Source organism: Podarcis gaigeae (assembly GCF_964106915.1).
Source record: "Podarcis gaigeae genome assembly, chromosome: 4".
Taxonomy (NCBI): domain Eukaryota; kingdom Metazoa; phylum Chordata; class Lepidosauria; order Squamata; family Lacertidae; genus Podarcis; species Podarcis gaigeae.
In genome coordinates this window covers 44,297,081-44,315,980 of record NC_139677.1, presented here as the reverse complement: position 1 = coordinate 44,315,980, position 18,900 = coordinate 44,297,081, and the positions used below count along the sequence as shown (strand labels likewise).

The 18,900-nt window shown below is 42.8% G+C and overlaps 1 protein-coding gene across 1 annotated transcript in view; it reads right to left on the bottom strand.

Moving 5' to 3' along the window:
- The window catches only part of PTCHD1 (patched domain containing 1), a 104,179-nt gene that overhangs the window by 65,367 nt on the left and 19,912 nt on the right, over positions 1-18,900 (bottom strand). Inside the window, exon 2 of the mRNA XM_083734239.1 lies at positions 9,218-9,878. Coding sequence (XP_083590365.1) covers positions 9,218-9,878 — 661 coding nt within the window. The remainder of the gene's footprint in view (positions 1-9,217; positions 9,879-18,900) is intronic.

Genomic DNA, 18,900 nt, shown 5'->3' with positions numbered 1-18,900 from the left:
TGACAGCTGATTTAAGCCTTAGTATATCTGAAGGCAGTGATAGAGAGGGGGGAGCAAACCTACCAAAAATATGGAGCCACAGGATCAGCAAAGCATCTTCATTTTTCTGTGTTTTACTATTAGAAAACCTGTAAATACTTTCATCATGTATGCAAGACAATTAGTCGTATCCATATGAGATTTGGTTCTGAGAATTTACTTGGCAAGAGGTACAATCTGGCCAAATAATTGAGAAATCTAAATGAAGAATGGCCACATTAATATAGTTTATATATTTTGTTTTTATTAACAAGGGTGCCTTTTGTGGGACATGACCACCCCCCCTACCCTTTATAGGTCTTCTTTTGGAAATTTACCTTGCAGTATTTACCTTGAAATTTACCTTGCAGGAGCTTCCAGACTGTCACTATTTTGGGGTGGGTTCCAGTCACATGGCAGCAAATTCAGGTTACATGGTTGTAAGGTAAAGGGTTAGGGTTTCTGTGAAGCTGAGAAGTGACACAGGCAATTATTACGTAAAGGTAAAGGCAAAGGGACCCCTGACCATTAAGTCCAGTCGCGGACGACTCTGGGGTTGCGGCGCTCATCTCGCTTTATTGGCCAAGGGAGCTGGCATACAGCTTCCAGGTCATGTGGCCGCATGACTAAGCTGCTTCTGGTGAAACCAGAGCAGCACACGGAAACGCCGTTTACCTTCCCGCCAGAGCGGTACCTATTTATCTACTTGCACTTTGACGTGCTTTCAAACTGCTAGGTTGGCAGGAGCAGGGATCGAGCAACGGGAGCTCACCCCGTCGAGGGGATATGAACTGCCCACCTTCTGATCGGCAAGCCCTAGGCTCAGTGGTTTAGACCACAGCGCCACATGGTTCTAGTCAGTGCTATTTTTCTAGAAAAAGAGGTGCCAGAACTCACCATGAATGCTTCCCCAGTTCTCTTAGAATGGCAGTGGCACCCACCTGAGAGGTGCTGGAACTGAGTTCCCGTGAGTTCTAGCTGAACAAAAACCCTGGTTATAAGTTGCTTGGAAGGTTTTGTGCAACAAATCTTCTTCTCTCAAATTTAAGAGTTTCTATAATAAGGAAAGTGATGGGGAAATGCACTCAAAAGTGCAGGAAAACACTTGCATTGATGCAATGTCACCTAACCTCCCTACAATCAAAGAATGAATGCTCAATAAACAGGTCATCTGGAAACATTTCCATTTTGAAGATTTAAACAAGGCTCCTCCCTAGAAGGCCAGAGACTATTGTTAGACGGAGCAGGCAGCATCTCTTGTGCATATGTGTGTCTATGAATGAGAGAGACATGTTACTGCATGCCTGTTTTGTGTAGTTGTGTATTAATGTGTAAGGCAGAGATGCTGCTCATACACTGTACATGTGTAAGGTGCTTGCACATGTGTGAAAGGTGGGGAGAGATGAGTGCTATTATATGTGAGAGAGAAGCAGGAGAGAACTATTGCCTCTGTGGGTGTGTAAGGGGAGCAGATCTATAAAAATCCTACTTATTCTGAAGCAACTGGAGGAGGGGAAAAGGCATTCTTACTCCCCTTTCTTTTCAGGCCTTAACGTTTGCAGTGAGCAGTTGTGTGCATGTGTATGAGACAGGGAGAGAAAGGAGAATCTGTCTCGGTTGTTATTATTGCATTTATATCCCACCCTTTTCTCTAAGGACCTCAAGATGGCACACATGAGTCTCCCCCTACTCCAGTAGTCCATGGTTCCCTTGACCAGCTACATTCTTTCTGTGGCAACCCTGAGGGGCTCAGGAGCCCAGTTATGTCACCCCTTGTCTGCGGAGCTGGCAGCCTCTCACCCTTTTTCAAACACACTCCCTTGTGGAGTGTTCCCTCAACCTCCCCTCCTTTCCCCTCTCTTTGGGAGTCCTCTGGGCACCTACTGCTGCTGTCCCTGGTCTCTGAGCTGCCCCCCACACCCTGAAGAGAGGTGTCTCTGAGAGGCACCATTCGCCTGCAGAGCGTATAGCCAGGGCTGCTGCAATAAAGAGCTGTACCAGCCGTTTGGAGGCAGAGACACGAGACGGCATCAGAGGAGGGTGGGAAGGAAAGAAGGACAGGTGCCAATGTTGCCTGTGGCACCCCGATCATCATTCCAGGCACCCCAGGTGCCATGGCACACGGGTTGAAAACCACTGCTCTACTCATTTGATCTCCCAAAGAAACCTGTGAAGTACATTAGGCAAAGAGACAGTGACTGGCCCAAGGTCAGCCAGTGAGCTTCATGGCTGAGTGGGGATTTGAACTATGATCTCCCAGGCCCTAGTCCAACACTCTAACACATGGGTAGGTAAACTAAGGCCTGGGGGCCAGATCCGGCCCAATCGCCTTCTAAATCCGGCCCATGGATGGTCCAGCAATCAGCATGTTTTAACATGAGTAGAATGTGTGCTTTTATTTAAAATGCATCTCTGGGTTATTTGCGGGGCATAGGAATTCATTCATTCCCCCCACCCCAAATATAGTCTGGCCCCCCACAGGTCTGAGGGACAGTAGACCGGCCCCCTGCTGAAAAAGTTTGCTGACCCCTGCTCTAACCAATATACCACATGTGTATTAGAAGAAGTACTGCATGTACATGTGCTTATGTAAGGGAGGCTGCCAGTTTGTCTGCGTGAAATGGTAAATGTAAAGGTAAAGGACCTCTGGATGGTTAAGTCCAGTCAAAGGCGACTATGGGGTTGTGGCGCTCATCTCGCTTCAGGCCGAGGGAGCAAGCATTTGTCCACAGACAGCTTTTCGGGTCATGCAGCCAGCATGACTAAACAGCTTTTGGCGCAACGGAACACTGTAACGGAAGCCAGAGTGCACAGAAACACCGTTTACCTTCCCACCACAGCAGTACCTATTTATCTACTTGCACTGGTAAGGGCAATGACAGGCCTAGACAGCATCTTGAGAAGTAGAGACATCACCTTGCCAACAAAGGTTCGTATAGTTAAAGCTATGGTTTTCCCAGTAGTGATGTATGGAAGTGAGAGCTGGACCATAAAGAAGGCTGATCGCCGAAGAATTGATGCTTTTGAATTATGGTGCTGGAGGAGACTCTTGAGAGTCCCATGGACTGCAAGAAGATCAAACCTCTCCATACTGAAGGAAATCAACCCTGAGTGCTCACTGGAAGGACAGATTGTGAAGCTGAGGCTCCAGTACTTTGGCCACCTCATGAGAAGAGAAGACTCCCTGGAGAAGACCCTGATGTTGGGAAAGATGGAGGGCACAAGGAGAAGGGGACGGCAGAGGACGAGATGGTTGGATAGTGTTTTCGAGGTTACCAGCATGAGTTTGAGCAAACTGCGGGAGGCAGTGGAGGACAGAGGTGCCTGGCGTTCTCTGGTCCATGGGGTCACGAAGAGTCGGACACGACTAAACGACTAAACAACAACAACAACAGGTTGGCAGGAGCAGGGACAGAGCAATGGGAGCTCACCCCTTTGGGTGGATTCGAACCGCCAACCTTCTGATCGGCAAGCCCAATAGGCTCAGTGGTTTAGACCACAGCGCCACCCGCGTCCCCTGCATGAAATGGAGGGAGGGATGATGATGATGCAGAGGAAAACGACTGAGGCTGAGAGACCATGGCTGTATGAAAGCTATACTGTGATATACAACACTGCTTAGGTGACATGGAGGTTAAAGTGGGCACCTTAACTTCCAAATGCAATTGATTCTGGTGCGCTCAAATCAATGTTTCAGTTTCAGAATAACCGAAAGGAGCTAGAGGAGAACCTTGCCTATTGAGAAAGCATGGGAGTTTTCAAACTTTGAACATAAGAAAGAAACAGGTATGGTTCCAGATGTTTTAAGGTACAGTGGTGATCCCTGCCACCACCCCCTGCAAGCAATAGTCTGGAGGGCAGAGCAACTTGAAGCGAGGGAAGGAATTGTGCAGCATTTTCCATCTCTCTCTGAATAATTTTATGCCACTCACTTTGGGCCTTGTCAGGTTAAAAGGTAAGCATGCTTATCTCCCCAGGAGTGGTCTGTGACATTAACAAGAAAGCTGACAGGAGAAGAGCACTGATTGTGAACAATGACAGGGCAAGCTCAGGAGGCAGAAAAGGCAGGATGGGGAAAGGGGCTAGGCTACACCTCATGAGCAAATGGACTGTGGCAAAGAGGCTGGGAAGATAGAAAATAACCTTAGCAATAGATGGGAATTCTGTTCACTTAACACATTTAAGTCAGGATCCATAGAATAATTTTATTTTGTTAATGTCAGCTGATGGTTTTTTCTTTCTTTCCCACCCTGCTATATTTACAAAAGAAAAGAAAAGAAAAGAATGAATGGCATGCGTAAGATAAGAGAAGCTAAAGAAGCAGATAATGAATATTGATGCTCAAAAAGGGGCAATATGGCAGAAGATACGAGTGAAGAGAGCCATGACTCCTCAAGTGGAATAAAAGTGTTTGAAAGGTGTGCTGCGGATGTGGCCTGTATTCTTGTTGGTGCCAGTTTAAAACATTTTTATTTGCCTAGGCATTTTAGATTATTAGATTTTCCACCATTCAATTGACTTTATTCCTCTTAAACTTGATTTTATTGCCAGTCTGTCTTGCAATGCTTCTACAGTTTCATAGTATACCACACTGAAATCCATTTTTGGAGGAATATTGATTTATAATTTTTAATAAATAAATATGAGAAGGGCACAGAAGGAAAAAGTGGGGTTGAGGGAGCCATATCTTTAGGAAAGGAGGCCTTTGAGGATGAGGAGGCATTTGAGGAAAGAACATGCAAAGTAAAGCAGATTTTGAAAAATGGCCAGGGAAACAAATATGAAAGAATAAAGAAAGGAAATAATTGACAGGGGAGTGGTTAAGAGAAACATATCTTTTAAAAAAATATGAAAGGAAATTAGATATAGCTCACAGACTGGGGTGCGGAAGACAATCTCAAAGTTCAAACTTGAAAATTCAAAACATTTGTGGCAAAATATTTTAAATGATCCAGTTTAATTTGTACCACACTTCCAAATAAGTGGCTAAATATAGGTTTATGTGAAGGCTGACTGTGTCTTTGACTGTGGAAAACCATAAAGCCAAGGAATGGGTTAACAACCATTGGTTTTAATGAAAATCTACTGTGACTGATAAAAGTGAAGAGGAAGAGCACTTACATTATACAGTAGTATGCTCAGTTGCCAGGCCAAATATTCTCACAAGCTGGTTCAAGCTGCCCATTCAGGTGACCTTTTCATTGTGCATTCACAATGATTTACATTCATGATGCTCTTGAAGTGGGCATACATTGATACGGTAGAGTGTGAGACTCATAATCTCAGAGTTGTGGGTTTGAGCCCCACATTGGGCAAAAGATTCCTGCATTGCAGGAGGTTGGACTAGATGATCCTCGTGGTCCTTTCCAACTCTACATTTTAGTGATCCTATGAATTTAGATGGAAGCACTTGGGCCCACACGGGCAGAGGTGGTGTGAACAGCACCTCTGAATGCAGTGCTCAGACTCTTTGAGTACACTTGGCACTTCAGGTTGCATGCCAATGAGAGGAGAGAAGGGGTAAAGAACTTATATATGTCTATGAAAAAACACACAGGTACCCTGTATCCATTTCAGAAGTGATAAAGCACCTAGAATACCCACCTCCCCACCATGGTCTTATTATATCTACTTCCTAGGATTTCAAATAGCACCATGTAATAATTGCCTGGGACACGGGTGGCGCTGTGGTCTAAACCACAGAGCCTAGGGCTTGCCGATCAGAAGGTTGGCGGTTTGGATCCTCACGACGGGGTGAGCTCCTGTTGCTTGGTCCCTGCTCCTGCCAACCTAGCAGTTCGAAAGCACGTCAAAGTGCAAGTAGATAAATAGGTACCGCTCTGGCAGGAAGGTAAATGGTGTTTCCGTGTGCTGCTCTGGTTCGCCAGAAGTGACTTAGTCATGCTGGCCACATGACCCGGAAGCTGTCTGCGAACAAAAGCCTGCTCCCTCGGCCAGTAAAGCGAGATGAGAGGCGCAACCCCAGAGTCGTCCGTGACTGGACTTAATGGTCAGGTGTACCTTTGCCTTTACCTTTATGTAATAATTGCCTGTGTCACTTCTCTGCTTCACAGAAGCAGTGAATGGAGGGAAATGGCTACCACTGAGTTATATTGGTTTATAACAGGGCTGTCCAACAGGTCACAGGTCTACTGGTTGATTTCCCTGGTGGATCCTGGTCAATTGCAGGATCCTCCCCCCCCAAAAAAAGCTCCCCAACTTTGGCTTCCCCCCCAAAATGCTCAACAACTATGACTTCCCAAAGTGGTTGTAGATAGCAGTCTCTTGGAAGCTGGAAAGCCCTGGTTTATAAAACAGGCTAATAATGGGATGCTGCCTGCAAGTCCAACTAGTTCCTCCTTTGCTCCCCACTGTCTTGGCCACCCCACATTCCCTTCTCCCCCAGCTGCCCTGATTGCTTTTCTCTTCCCTCCTGCCCCCCATCACTGCTGTTGTCCTACTTCTTTTTTAACCCTTTGATTGCAGGTGGTCTTCCTGACTGGACTGTACAACCCATGCCACTCATTTAATGTTTCAGACTTGAGATGAGTGTTTGCATTGTTGGTTTACTGTTGTATGTTATATGCAACTAAAAGTATATGTATGTGTGTGTGTGTGTGTATGACTAGAGTGAATTAGAAGGCAGGAATTTGGAAACCAGAGCTAGAGAACTGAAAGTGTAGAAAGGCAAGTAGAAAACTAAGAAAAAAAAACCACACAGGGCTGTTTGACATAAGGGTATGAAGGGTGAAGAGGGTTGTGTTTTTCGTATTGATTTAAAATAAAACACCCTTTTTTTGTCCTAGTAAATATGTAATTTATTGATACTAGTACTGAACGTTCTATTTTGCCCAAGATAAAGCCGTCTCTCTGGCTGAACTAATTCTCATTAAAGATTCTTTAGACCCTGCTCTGCATTGGTCCTTCACTCTGCTGTCTAGCTTTTGTCAGTTTTTATTAAGCCATGCAAAGCAGTGGAAGGATTCAAATGAACTGGGCAATTTTGCTCTGACAATTATTTAGAGTTAAATTGCTTGCTTGAAATGCATTCCTGGAGGGAACACAAATGTGGTTGTATCTGCTGTCGAACAATGAAAAGCTGAAAATGGCAAGACTTGCCATAGTTCATTTCAACCCATTTAAAAAGTGAGGATCCCAGTATATTCACTGCCTGTCAGTTAAGAATATGAAAATTTGTCCTCAGGCGACTGGTGTCTTGATCTCTCAATCCAGATGCCATTACAAAAATTACTCTATGCTGCATATTCTATGGATGGAGTTGATTTCATTCCTGCAGTGAATATTTCTATTTTCCCTAATGTAGGTTATTGGGAGCAGGGTAGGATATATGTTTTGCACAATCCACTTTGTTTTGATCAAGGTATTGTCACACCACATACAGTCCAATTTATGGAAGTGAAGGAAATCACGACTAGTCTTCCAACTATGATTGCTGCCTTTAGACTGTATGATATTTATCTTTCATTTTGAATGCAATCTGAAAATGGAATAAAGCAATTGTCGCCTCCAATTTGGACTTTCTTATTGTTCACTGAGCATCTTGTGTCCACATATGACTGCTGTGAAGGATGGCGCTGTAATACCTTCTCAGTTAAAAATGTAAGAGGGGATCAAGCATAGTAGGTGCACGCTTAATATTCAGTCTGAATATATTAAAACGAACAAACCAGGAAACACACCTGAAAGGTGTATAACACAACTACAAGATGTGATGAAGCCATATGAGATCACTTGTGCTAAAACACAAAGAAACATTATAAATTAAATTTCATCTGGGAAGCCTCTATCAAATCAGTGTGTTGAGCATTCCATGAGTAAGTAATGTTGTCACAACAGGGTGCCTTTATCCGGGGGTGCAAGGGGTGCAGTGCACCCGGGCGCCAAATTCTGGGGGGCGCCAATTGTATACCTACTACATACTGGTCCCTCTTGATCAGTGGCAGTGAAAAGCAATGGAGCGTAAGTCCCCGCCCCCTCCTCCGTAGCTCTTTTACTCCTACCGAGTCAGGAAACAATCGCTGGCCATTGGCTATGCTGGCTGGGGATGCTGGAAACTAGAGTCCAACTACCTCTGGAGGGCATGACATTGGCTACCACTGGCTAATGCCATTCACCCACCAGATGTGCTTGCAGAACGTATCTGACACAAGAGGAATATACCTTTGAACCATGCCTAACAGATTCCCAGTATGTCAAAGTGCTCTCCATTGTCCAAATCAGAAAAGAATGGCAATTCCTGCCACGGCAGCAAAATCTCCAAGGAGGCATAAAACCATCAGTTCCAGGATCAGAGTTGAATTAGTTTGCAAAGCCTGAAGCATAAGGAATGTAAGCAGTTTCATCATTTCTTTGCTTGAAAGCAAACACCTCTAGTTCAGCAGAGCATCCTTCAGTTATGTGATGCGCAAGATAAATCCATGATCTCAAACTGAAAATCAAACCATGATTATTATTGTTCCCTAGGCACATCCTGATAAAAATAAAAGCTAGTGGTAAGAATCAATGTATACTTAGTAAAAACTATAAGAATAGTATAATGTATATGCTATGTAAATACAGGTGTGTGTGGGGGGGTCCACATTGCTGCTCTTATTCACCAAGGCAACTGATTTTTTAATTTCAGTAAGAGGAGCTGTGCAAGTTTTTATTATAAAGCTAAGTACCAAAGCCAACCAGATTTTCCACAGAGAAGTATGCATTTGATTTTTCTTTATCTTGCATAACCCCCTGTGATGATGCATGTGTTTTCCACAGCAGCAGACAAAAACTGTGTTACGGAACAGCTTAGGCTCCATTCCATGTAAAGTATAAAAGAAAAAGATTTTAAGTATTACAAGTGTATCATATGGACTGGTGTTCAGAATGCAGTATGATATTAAGTAGAAATGGCTGAGTAAAAGCCACACTTAGGAGTTAACTGGCTTCAAAGCAAGCATAAGTCAACTGCCACAAATCTGAATTATTACTAAGGATTAGATAAACTGTGGTCCATATCCAAATGGCTTAGGCCAGCCTTCCCTAACCTGGTGCTGCTTTGAACTACAACTCCCATCAGCCTCAGCCAGCTGGGCTAGGCCTTCACATTGCCCTCTCTCCTTTGCTTCAAACTGAGCAATACTTCGGACAAACTAATACATACAGGTATACCCACAGCAATAATAGGATATGAGAGAATTACCTAACACAATGAAGGGAATCCCCAGGAAGGTAGAATTGTATTTCCCACCAGTCAGGTTAATGATTCCAGCTGCAGTGAGAGTGGCCAAACTCACAGTTAACAACCCAAGGAGGCCAAGCCAGGGCTTGCTGCGGACACAGTCTTGCATGGAACAGCAGAGCATAGCCAAGGTTACGACGAGGACCAGGCTTGTCATCAGGTAGCGTTCCGACACCCTACTTGTCTCTTGGAAGTCTTCTTGAAGCGATGATGAAGTTAGGGGATACATCGTGACGTTCTGGTTGGATTTCTGGAACAGTTTGACCGTGTCGCAAAAGTTGGATTCCCATTTCTCCGCCACCATGTCGTTCAGGGAGTTGATTGCCTGCAAATAGTAGGTGAGCTGCACAGCTTCGGCAGACTTCACCCGGTCCTTGCTGTGCACAGTGATGCCCCCAAGTTGGTGCCCATTGTACACTTCCCTGCCATCCTTTAAGTGCGTGATCGGATACGTGATAGCAAAATTAGTTTGATTAGACGAGCGCGCAGCCTTCAGTTCCTTCAGGACGTGCACAATGTCATCCACGATGCAAGACTTGTCATTATTTAGGATGCAGATATGGGCAAATGTATAATTGAAACCAGGTCTTTGTACTTGGATCCTGGTCACAGCAGAGTGCAACTACAAGAGAGAGAAAAATCAACACACATTATTTATCAGCTGATAATCTCTGCATTACAGCAAGCAGAACAGCAGCAGCAACAGCAGCTTCATCAACAGTCTGTCTCCTCTTATCTAACCAAGCCAGCAGGTTTTAATAACTGCAGTATTCATAAGGACCTGCTGAAAATGGAAAACATGCATTGAAGTATTATTCTCATCCCCCAAAACCATTTCCCATAACTCAATCAGGGGCTGGCATAAAGAAACACTGCATGCCTCATTTGGTAGCTCTCTTTCACTCACACACTCAGATATGAACCTACCTGGGCCCTGAGATCATCTGCTGAGGCCCTTCTTTGTGTGCCTCTTCCTTGAGAAGTCCTGAGGGTGGCAACATGAGAACGGGCCTTTTCTGCAGTGGCTCCCCGTCTGTGGAATGCTCTTCCCAAGGAAGTTCACCTGGCGCCTTCATTATACGCCTTTAGGCGCCAGGCAAAAACATTCGTTTTTAACCAGCTTTGGTTGATTTGATTGATATCCTATGCCCTTTTAAAATGGTTTTTTTTCCTGGGGGGGGGGAGGGTGTTATTGGGTTGTTGTTTTTATTTTGATTATATATTTTGTGGTTTTATATTTTGATTTTATTCTGTGAACTGCCCTGAGATCTCCAGGTATAGGGCAGTTTATAAATTCAAATAATAATAATACTGATAATATTCTCATCCAAACCCTGATAAGATACCATGTTTCAATTTGCAAGTTGTTTGTCTACTATAAGTAAAGGGGATGTAATATATCAAATCTATAACAAGTACTATATGTGTGTGTGTGCGTGCGTGTGCGCGCGCACACGAACACTTTTCCGTACCTGTTAAATAGAACACATTACTGGGAGCTATGTGTTAGATAGTGATGTGAGAAATTTTTAAAATAATTTATTAGAGACTGCCAATTCTAATATTTGGGTTAGAAACATACTACTCCCTGGGTAAAAATATATTGCTTCTGATTGGTCTCCAATGACTCTGCTGGGCTACCACCCTAAATTTGTTGCAAGTGAAGGCTTTACATAATTTTGCATCCTCAGAAAGAGCAAGGTGCATATCGATTGGTTGGGGATGCATATTGATACTTGCACTTCACACACAAATTTGCATATGCTAATCTACATGGAAATTTAGAAATAATTACTATAATTAGAAGTAAAATACTTTTCACTAGAGTGGAGATGGCCGTGACTAGGTGACCTGTATGCCTTCTGCTATCCAAGGCCAAATGTTGACAGGTAACTTCAAGGTCCCTGTGCTTCCTTCTTAGGTTTTCTTTAATCATTAAATGGGACTTCAAATAGAAGATGGTCCTCTGACAGCCTTCAAACAGAGGACTGTTTTCTGTAACGTAGGATGTACAGCACTGTAATAAGTGTACTGATCCACATTTGAAGGGTGTTCTGAACATCCGCTAAATACTCATCTTGCTGCCGACAGATGCACTTCCTTCTTTTTTGGCCAGCTACAGATTGGGGAAATTATCGGAACAGGCATTTGGAGAAGGAATAAGAAGATGAATTGCAGGTGTTGTTGCATTACTAGGGCTGGTCCTACCATTAGGCAGATGATGCAGCTGCCTCAGGCAGATGATAGGGTATAGGAAGTCCTGGGGAGCTGTGTGTGCCATGCAGCCTGCTTTGTGTCTAGTAAACTAGCCTGTTGCCCTCAGTTGGAATTGAGGATGCTGCAAAATCACCCATTTTGAATTAAGATTCAGCTCTCAGTTTCTGTATGTGTAAGGAAGCATGATGGGAGTTGGGGATGATGAGAAGGCTACCTTGTCATTTGCCTCAAGCAGCAAAATGTCTGAGGCCAGTCCTGGGTACTGTGCTAGATAGGGTATGACAAATCTCTAACCCCAGAAGTTGGAGGTATCACAGGCAAGTGGGAACATACTATTTCTTAGACTGGGAACATGATGTAATTCATTGTTTTGGAATAAAGTTGACAATATATGTACTAAGGTCACGAGCCATCATATTGATCTTGAACCTGCCTTGTTGTTGCTAAATTGCTTTGATAGTTTGACTGCATTGAGAAAGCTTTCAGCTGCTTTGTATAAGGTGTCTGTCATTCCTGCAGCTAGTCTGTGCAAAGATTCTTAACAGCAGCCGTTTTCAAATGTTAAGGAAGTTCCGCTAATGCAAAAATGGACTTTGGTAAATGGTCTATTGTGAAAATCAACTTTATGGAAGTATGGCATTTTTAAAGTATTTATTTAAAGATCTTTGACACACTTTGATCTCATTTAAAGCTGTGTTTGCCTAAATGTGTTTATTGATATGAATTGTAAGTCTATGAAGTATACATTGTGTTTCTTATGAAGTATCTGATATTTGTATTCTTATTTTGTGCTGCCAATCTCATTTCAGCATATTTTAAAATCTTCAGTGTGTGGGACATCCCACATGTGTCTTTGTTTTCTATCCCATTTTTCTCCATTGTTTTTATGCTGCTGAATCCCCAAGTCCCATTAAGATGGCAACATTTCTGAATTTTGCTACACTTTTTCTTTCAGACTTTGAAATGGGTTACTTGGGGAGATAAGAAACTGATTTTTAAATTTCCAAAAGAAAAGAAAAGAAAAGAAAAGAAAAGAAAAGAAAAGAAAAGAAAAGAAAAGAGAGCTAGCGTACAGTGGCTGTGTTCTCTTAATATGATTTAAAATCATGTTTAAATGAATTCTACTGCATGATAATACATTTACAACACAATCTTATGAACATTTATTCACAATTATGTTCCACTAAGCTTAATTTGACATTTTCTATGTGTGCACATAATTGCCATCTTCAGCTGCAATCCTAACAACAATTACTGGGGAGTAAGAACTGTTCAACATTATGTTACCTATTTCCAAGTATTAAGGTGGCGTTTGACGAATTAATAAAGCTTTTAATGGTTTTATTGAAACTCTCATTTTACCTATATATACTATATACCTGTGGCTCCCAGAAGCTGTCAGCATGCGACAGCAGCCACATCCCGAGAACAGCTTTGACTGGCCAGCTAAAGCAGGTGAGGTTAGCCAATGGGTGTCCAACCCTCAGTGAATTACAGACTTCCCCTTGCATGTGAAGATAGGCTCTGGTGGATTGAGTGAATGAGACCGATAGCAGGCCCAATGCTCAAGAAATGAGAGAAATGAGGGGCAGATGGGACTCAATCAAAGTGGGAAGGTAGCCCATCTAGGAGAAGGAAAAATCTGATGCTAAACCTCCACTGCCTTGTGGGATATATTCAGGAGAAGAAAAGACTCAGGAGTAAACCCTATACCAGGCACATCCAACTTCCAAGAGACTGCAAAAAAACTTGTTGAGCTTTTTTTGGGGAGGAGAAGCCAAAGTTGTTGAGCTATTTTTCTGGGGCATCAGGATCCCACGATTGACCAGGATCGACCAGGGACATCCCGAGATCAACCAGTAGATCACGATCGACCAGTTGGACCTGCCCTACTCAAATCTGGAGCAGAGTCTGCTTCTGGCAACTCGTGTAGCCAAGCTGGTGCCAAACATATTGCTGTGCTTTCCCTTGGACCACATCAGTGAGGCTGAGAGGGGGGGTCTTGTTGTCTGGGCAGCCCAAGACCGCCATACACACTGCCCAGGCTTGCGCTCTGCGAGGTCACTTCGGTGTTGCTAATGCAGTGGTTTGACTTCAACCCCAGAAGTGCACTCTGTTGTCTCTCAAGACAGATTCCAACAACCTATACTTTTGTATACCACCCTTGGATCCATACTAATGAAGGGTGGTTAACAAACTGAACTAATAAGTAAACAATAAGTCAGCAAGTAACATTGCCCTGGGATTGCCCCACGGCAATCCTATGCACACTTACCTGGGGGTAAGTCAAACAAACACTATGGGACGTTTTTGAGTAGGCCTGTATAGGCACGCATTGTAAGCTGCTTAATTGCTGTTGTATTTTGAGCCATTTTAGATGTGTGCTATTCTATTGTATTGCTTTTAGTAAAAGTTCCCTCAAATTGATAGAAAAGCCAGAATTTAATCTGAAGCCTTTGTTTTATTTGCTGCACCTGTTTCTGCTCTGATTATAGTACATTGCCTCTGTTTTTTTATATTGTATTTTTAGAACATTATTGTATTTTACTGTTGATTTAATTGTTAGCTGTCCTGAATGGTGAAGAAGCAATAGAAGGGTGGGATGGAATTTTCTTATTTTATATATACACACGCACACAGACAAATATAAATGTATGTATAAAATAAATGTGCATACTAATTCTCAGAATGCAATACTGCATAGATGGGGATGCAGAGTGATTAGCTGACAGAAGTCTGATCCTTGTGTGTCGATCTTAGAGTCTGTGTGGTAGAGGAGTTTGTGAAGGCAGCGTTGCCATCACAGAACATCACCTTTCCACTGCCAATCTACAAACTACAGACATCCCACCTATTAGCCTTTAGAGGAAATAGGGCTTGAGAGGGTTCATAGAATCATACAAATGTAGAGTTGGAAGGGACCCCATGGCCCATATAGTTCAACCCCCCAGCAATGCAGGAATATCAGATAGAGCATCCATGACAGATTACCACCCAATCTCTGTTTAGAAACCTCCAAGGAAGCAGAGTCCACAACCTCCTGAGGGAGACCATTCCACTGTTGAACAGCTCTTACTTCAGAAAGTTTTTCCTGATGTTTAGCCGGAATCTCCTTTCTTGTAACTTGAAGCCATTGGTTCAAGGACCATTTGGCCTTGGGCTTCAAGCTCAAAGGGAGCCTAAAATTCAAAACGCTTGCTGTTTTTTTTGGCATTTGCTATGTTTCACAATTCTTTTTTAAGCCCATCCAGCCAAACTGACACTCCCATACCTTAGAACTGCAAATTTAAGCAAATAAGAGATGTAGTTTGGTGAAAGACCTTTTTAAAAAAATTGAGATAAATTTTGTTATATTAAAGAGTTAAAAATGTTAATGACTTGATATAAGTCCTATCCACTTTCACTTTCACTGGCTATGAAGTAAACCTGTCCCCTGCTCTTTGCTGGGAACTCTGTGGCGGAGAAATTTGTGGATGGAAGTCATAGCTTGGAGTCCAGAGGTAGGCCTATCTGCCACTTCCTTTTCTTCTTTTAAAAAAAGGATGTTTGGGAACAAAAACCAGTGAAGGAGCAGAGGTCACCATAATACAATGTTGCCTTGGGTTACATACGCTTCAGGTTAAAGACTCCGCTAACCCAGAAATATTACCTCGGGTTAAGAACTTTGCTTCAGGATGAAAACAGAAATTCTGCTCCGGCAGCACAGCGGCAGTGGGAGGCCCCATTAGCTAAAGTGATGCTTCAGGTTAAGAACAGTTTCAGGTTAAGATAGGACCTCCGGAATGAATCAAGTACTTAACCTGAGGTACCACTGTATACACATTGTTGAAAACAATTTTCCTTAATTTTTGCATATTATTTTCACAAATGTATGTTCTAATACACATTTTCCCCAATGCATAAAATTATGAGATGTGTGAATTCTGAAGGAAAACTGGGCTTTCATTTGTGTATTGGATCAAGAAGTTCAAACTGGGTAGTTTCCCATCAACATGCAAACACAACTGAATTTCTCCCTTATCCCTAAGGTCAACCCACAACAAGGTCTGAGTGGAGAAGGAAAAACACTGGCCTAACCCTATCTGCTCTGTTCTAACCCATTCCCAGATTTTGAGCAGCTGGAACAAGACTGGATACAGAGCTTGAATTCCCAAACTGTCTGGGTGAAAAATAATTATTTAGCAATACTAGGTGTACCAGTAATTGCTGCCCTTCTCTCTGAAAGTGTTTGCAGCTGTATGACACAGCCTATTATGGCAAAATAGTAAAACTCCTATTGCTAGCATTTGCCAACACCTGCTGACTCATTATGATTAGGAAAACCCAGTAGATTTCAGACCTGGGGAGCTACTTCTCTCCCCCCCCCAAGTCCTCCCCATTGCGAACAGCTGCAAAGCTGCATTCAATTTTCACTCATTATTTCAGTCTCAATAATTCATTTTCCAAGGAATTCATTTCAATGCCCCTTTTCTTTGTCTGATATTAAACATGAAAGGTGCTATAAAAGTGAATTACTACATTACATGCTAATTCATTTGGACACAGTATATTAAAAGAATTCCCCAGGAAACTTTTTAGTTTAATGACAGTGGAAGATGCTTAATTGGGGCGGCATTAGTGTACACTTAATCAACACAGAATTGTTAAATGTGAATGCGGCGTTTGAAAATGGTGCCACGGAGCAGCTTGGGCTGATCAAGATTATTATTTTTTTAATTCCATATAATTGTTGTCAACAAAAAGAGTATTGTGTTTTTTTTTTAAAGAAGACTGGAAAGCACAGATTCAATGAATGATAAAATAACATCCATGAGGAACTTGTAACTGAGCTAAAAACAACAACACCCCAAACGGTTGGCATTGCTTAGTCATTGCTCATAATTTAGGAGCTCACTCAGTATAAATAACTTTAGACACAAGAACACTGCAATCTCAATAAAACACTGCAGCACTGAGGGTTGTACAACATTGCCTGGTGTCAGTATGTCACACAGTTTTCTTCCTGTCTCTGAGCAATTTCCCCCTTTTCCCCCCAAATGTATATTAGATTTTGTTTTTGTTTTAAAAATGTTAAGGGCTCAAAATAAAGAAAAGAATAGTTATCCTTGAAGAAATTGTGTCCCTATGTGAGGCAATGGTTTCTGCTGCTACGCAAAACCTCTTCTGTATTTTGTGAGAGAGCTGTTTTGCCCATTTCTCCCTCTCATTTACCTCAACAAATCCGAGGCTTTTAAGCTTAACAGAGTATGAGTGCAAGCGGTTGCAAGTTTGTGATTTGTTTATTTGCTACATTTATATGACACCCCATAGCAGAGTGAACATTATCGTTCCTTCCTTCCACTTGTAACAGATCTTTTAACATTCAGCTTCTTAGGATGGCCCGGAGTTCTAGTATTAGGAGAGGGGGGGAAACTTTCCAATTCATTTTCACCACATCATGCTTAATTTTACATGTCTCTATTGTGTCCCACGACACAGCAGCCACGAAATTAAGAGACGCCTGCTTCTTGGGAGAAAAGCAATGACAAACCTAGACAGCATCTTAAAAAGTAGAGACATCACCTTGCCAACAAAGGTCCATATAGTAAAATGTATGGTTTTCCCAGTAGTGATGTATGGAAGTGAGAGCTGGACCATAAAGAAGGCTGATCGCCGAAGAATTGATGCTTTTGAATTATGGGGCTGGAGGAGACTCTTGAGAGTCCCATGGACTGCAAGAAGAACAAACCTCTCCATTCTTAAGGAAATCAGCCCTGAGTGCTCACTGTAAGGACAGATCCTGAAGCTGAGGCTCCAATACTTTGGCCACCTCATGAGAAGAGAAGACTCCCTGGAAAAGACCCTGATGTTGGGAAAGATGGAGGGCACAAGGAGAAGGGGATGACAGAGAGCAAGATGGTTGGATAGTGTTCTCGAGGCTACTAGCATGACCAAACTGCGGGAGGCAGTGGAAGACAGGAGTGCCTGGCGTGCTCTGGTCCATGGGGTCACGAAGAGTCGGACATGACTAAACGACTAAACAACAACAACAACATTGTGTCCCAACTTGCTTGCTCTCCACCCCCCACTCCTAAACTCACCTGGAAATACAGCCCAAATGATACGAAAGGTTAGATTAATCACTGCCTGAAATAATTCACAGAAGGTGGATCCATTCCAATGTCATAATTTTAGTGGACAGAGGCAGAACGAGTGATTCCAGCTCCACTCCTTGAAGGAAAAGACCAAATGCACTTCAGAGGAGGGCGATCTACATATAGATGTCCCAGGAGTACTATAATTTCAATGAGTAATAAAGCATATGCATTAATGCGCGATTGCAACTCTGTAAACTTATTTTTAATTTTTCTAAAAATGGGATTTTGACATGGATAGCTACGAGAGAGAAAAATGGAGGAATAGACCTAGTTATCTCACTCTCTCTGCTAAAGTTGAATGGGATGCTGTCCTACTATAATCACACCTGTGCCTCTATTGTAAGTGGAACGTCTGCTGAGGCAGAGATGATCTGAGAAATTGTCCATTCTGCTACTATCATGTGGCTCCTTTAAAAGTATTCTCTCCAAGTAGCTGCTACTTAATTGACACAATACAAGGGATGTCTAGCAATGACAGCATGCAAGAACAGGAATAATGTTTGTACTGCAGAGGATTTTAAGGATAAAGCAGGGTGAGGTCGATGGAAATAATGAAAGCTTTGTGAAGGTGTCTAATGAGGAGGGGTCTGCTTCAGTGTATGGAAAAAAAACCCCAATCCTCGTGGTTTAAGACTCGCAAACATGTGGAGTATCAAAATATGGTTTGGTATATCCTGGTTACACACCAACCCTGTTACAGATGAGAGTAATAATCATAATAATTATGATCATCATCATCCAAGCTTAGTTACAGACTGAAGGCCACCAGAACTCACCCTAGGCCAGATAATTTGCACCAAACATTTGAATCTATTAAATATATATCATTCATTTCTTCTCATTTATCTTTCATCTCCAGGAGTGGTGACACTAATAGGTGTTAGTGATTGAAAGTGCACTCCAGGATAATTAACTGGCACAGATTAACATAGATTTGGGAGGGGAAAATGCATCACTTTGTATAAGCCTTTCCTGTGCAGCCTTGCTCGGAATCGGAAAATGGTCACAGTCCTCCACAGAAAAACCTTTTCAGCCCAGAGTTCCTAGTTGGATATAAAGATGGGAGGAACAGCGTTGCTTTCCAAGCCTGACACTTCCACCTGCTCCCAACTTGGGCAAACTGCCCTAGAGTAGGGCCTCTGCCCCTGTCTCCTCAATATACGCTGCTGTCAGAGTAACTGTAGGAAAACGCCCTGGGGGTGCCCCTGCAGCCCCTTGCTCTGAGCGTCCCCCGGTATGCGCAGCTCTGGAAAAGGCACTTTCCTTCTTCTCCAGTGCGCTTGAGCGACA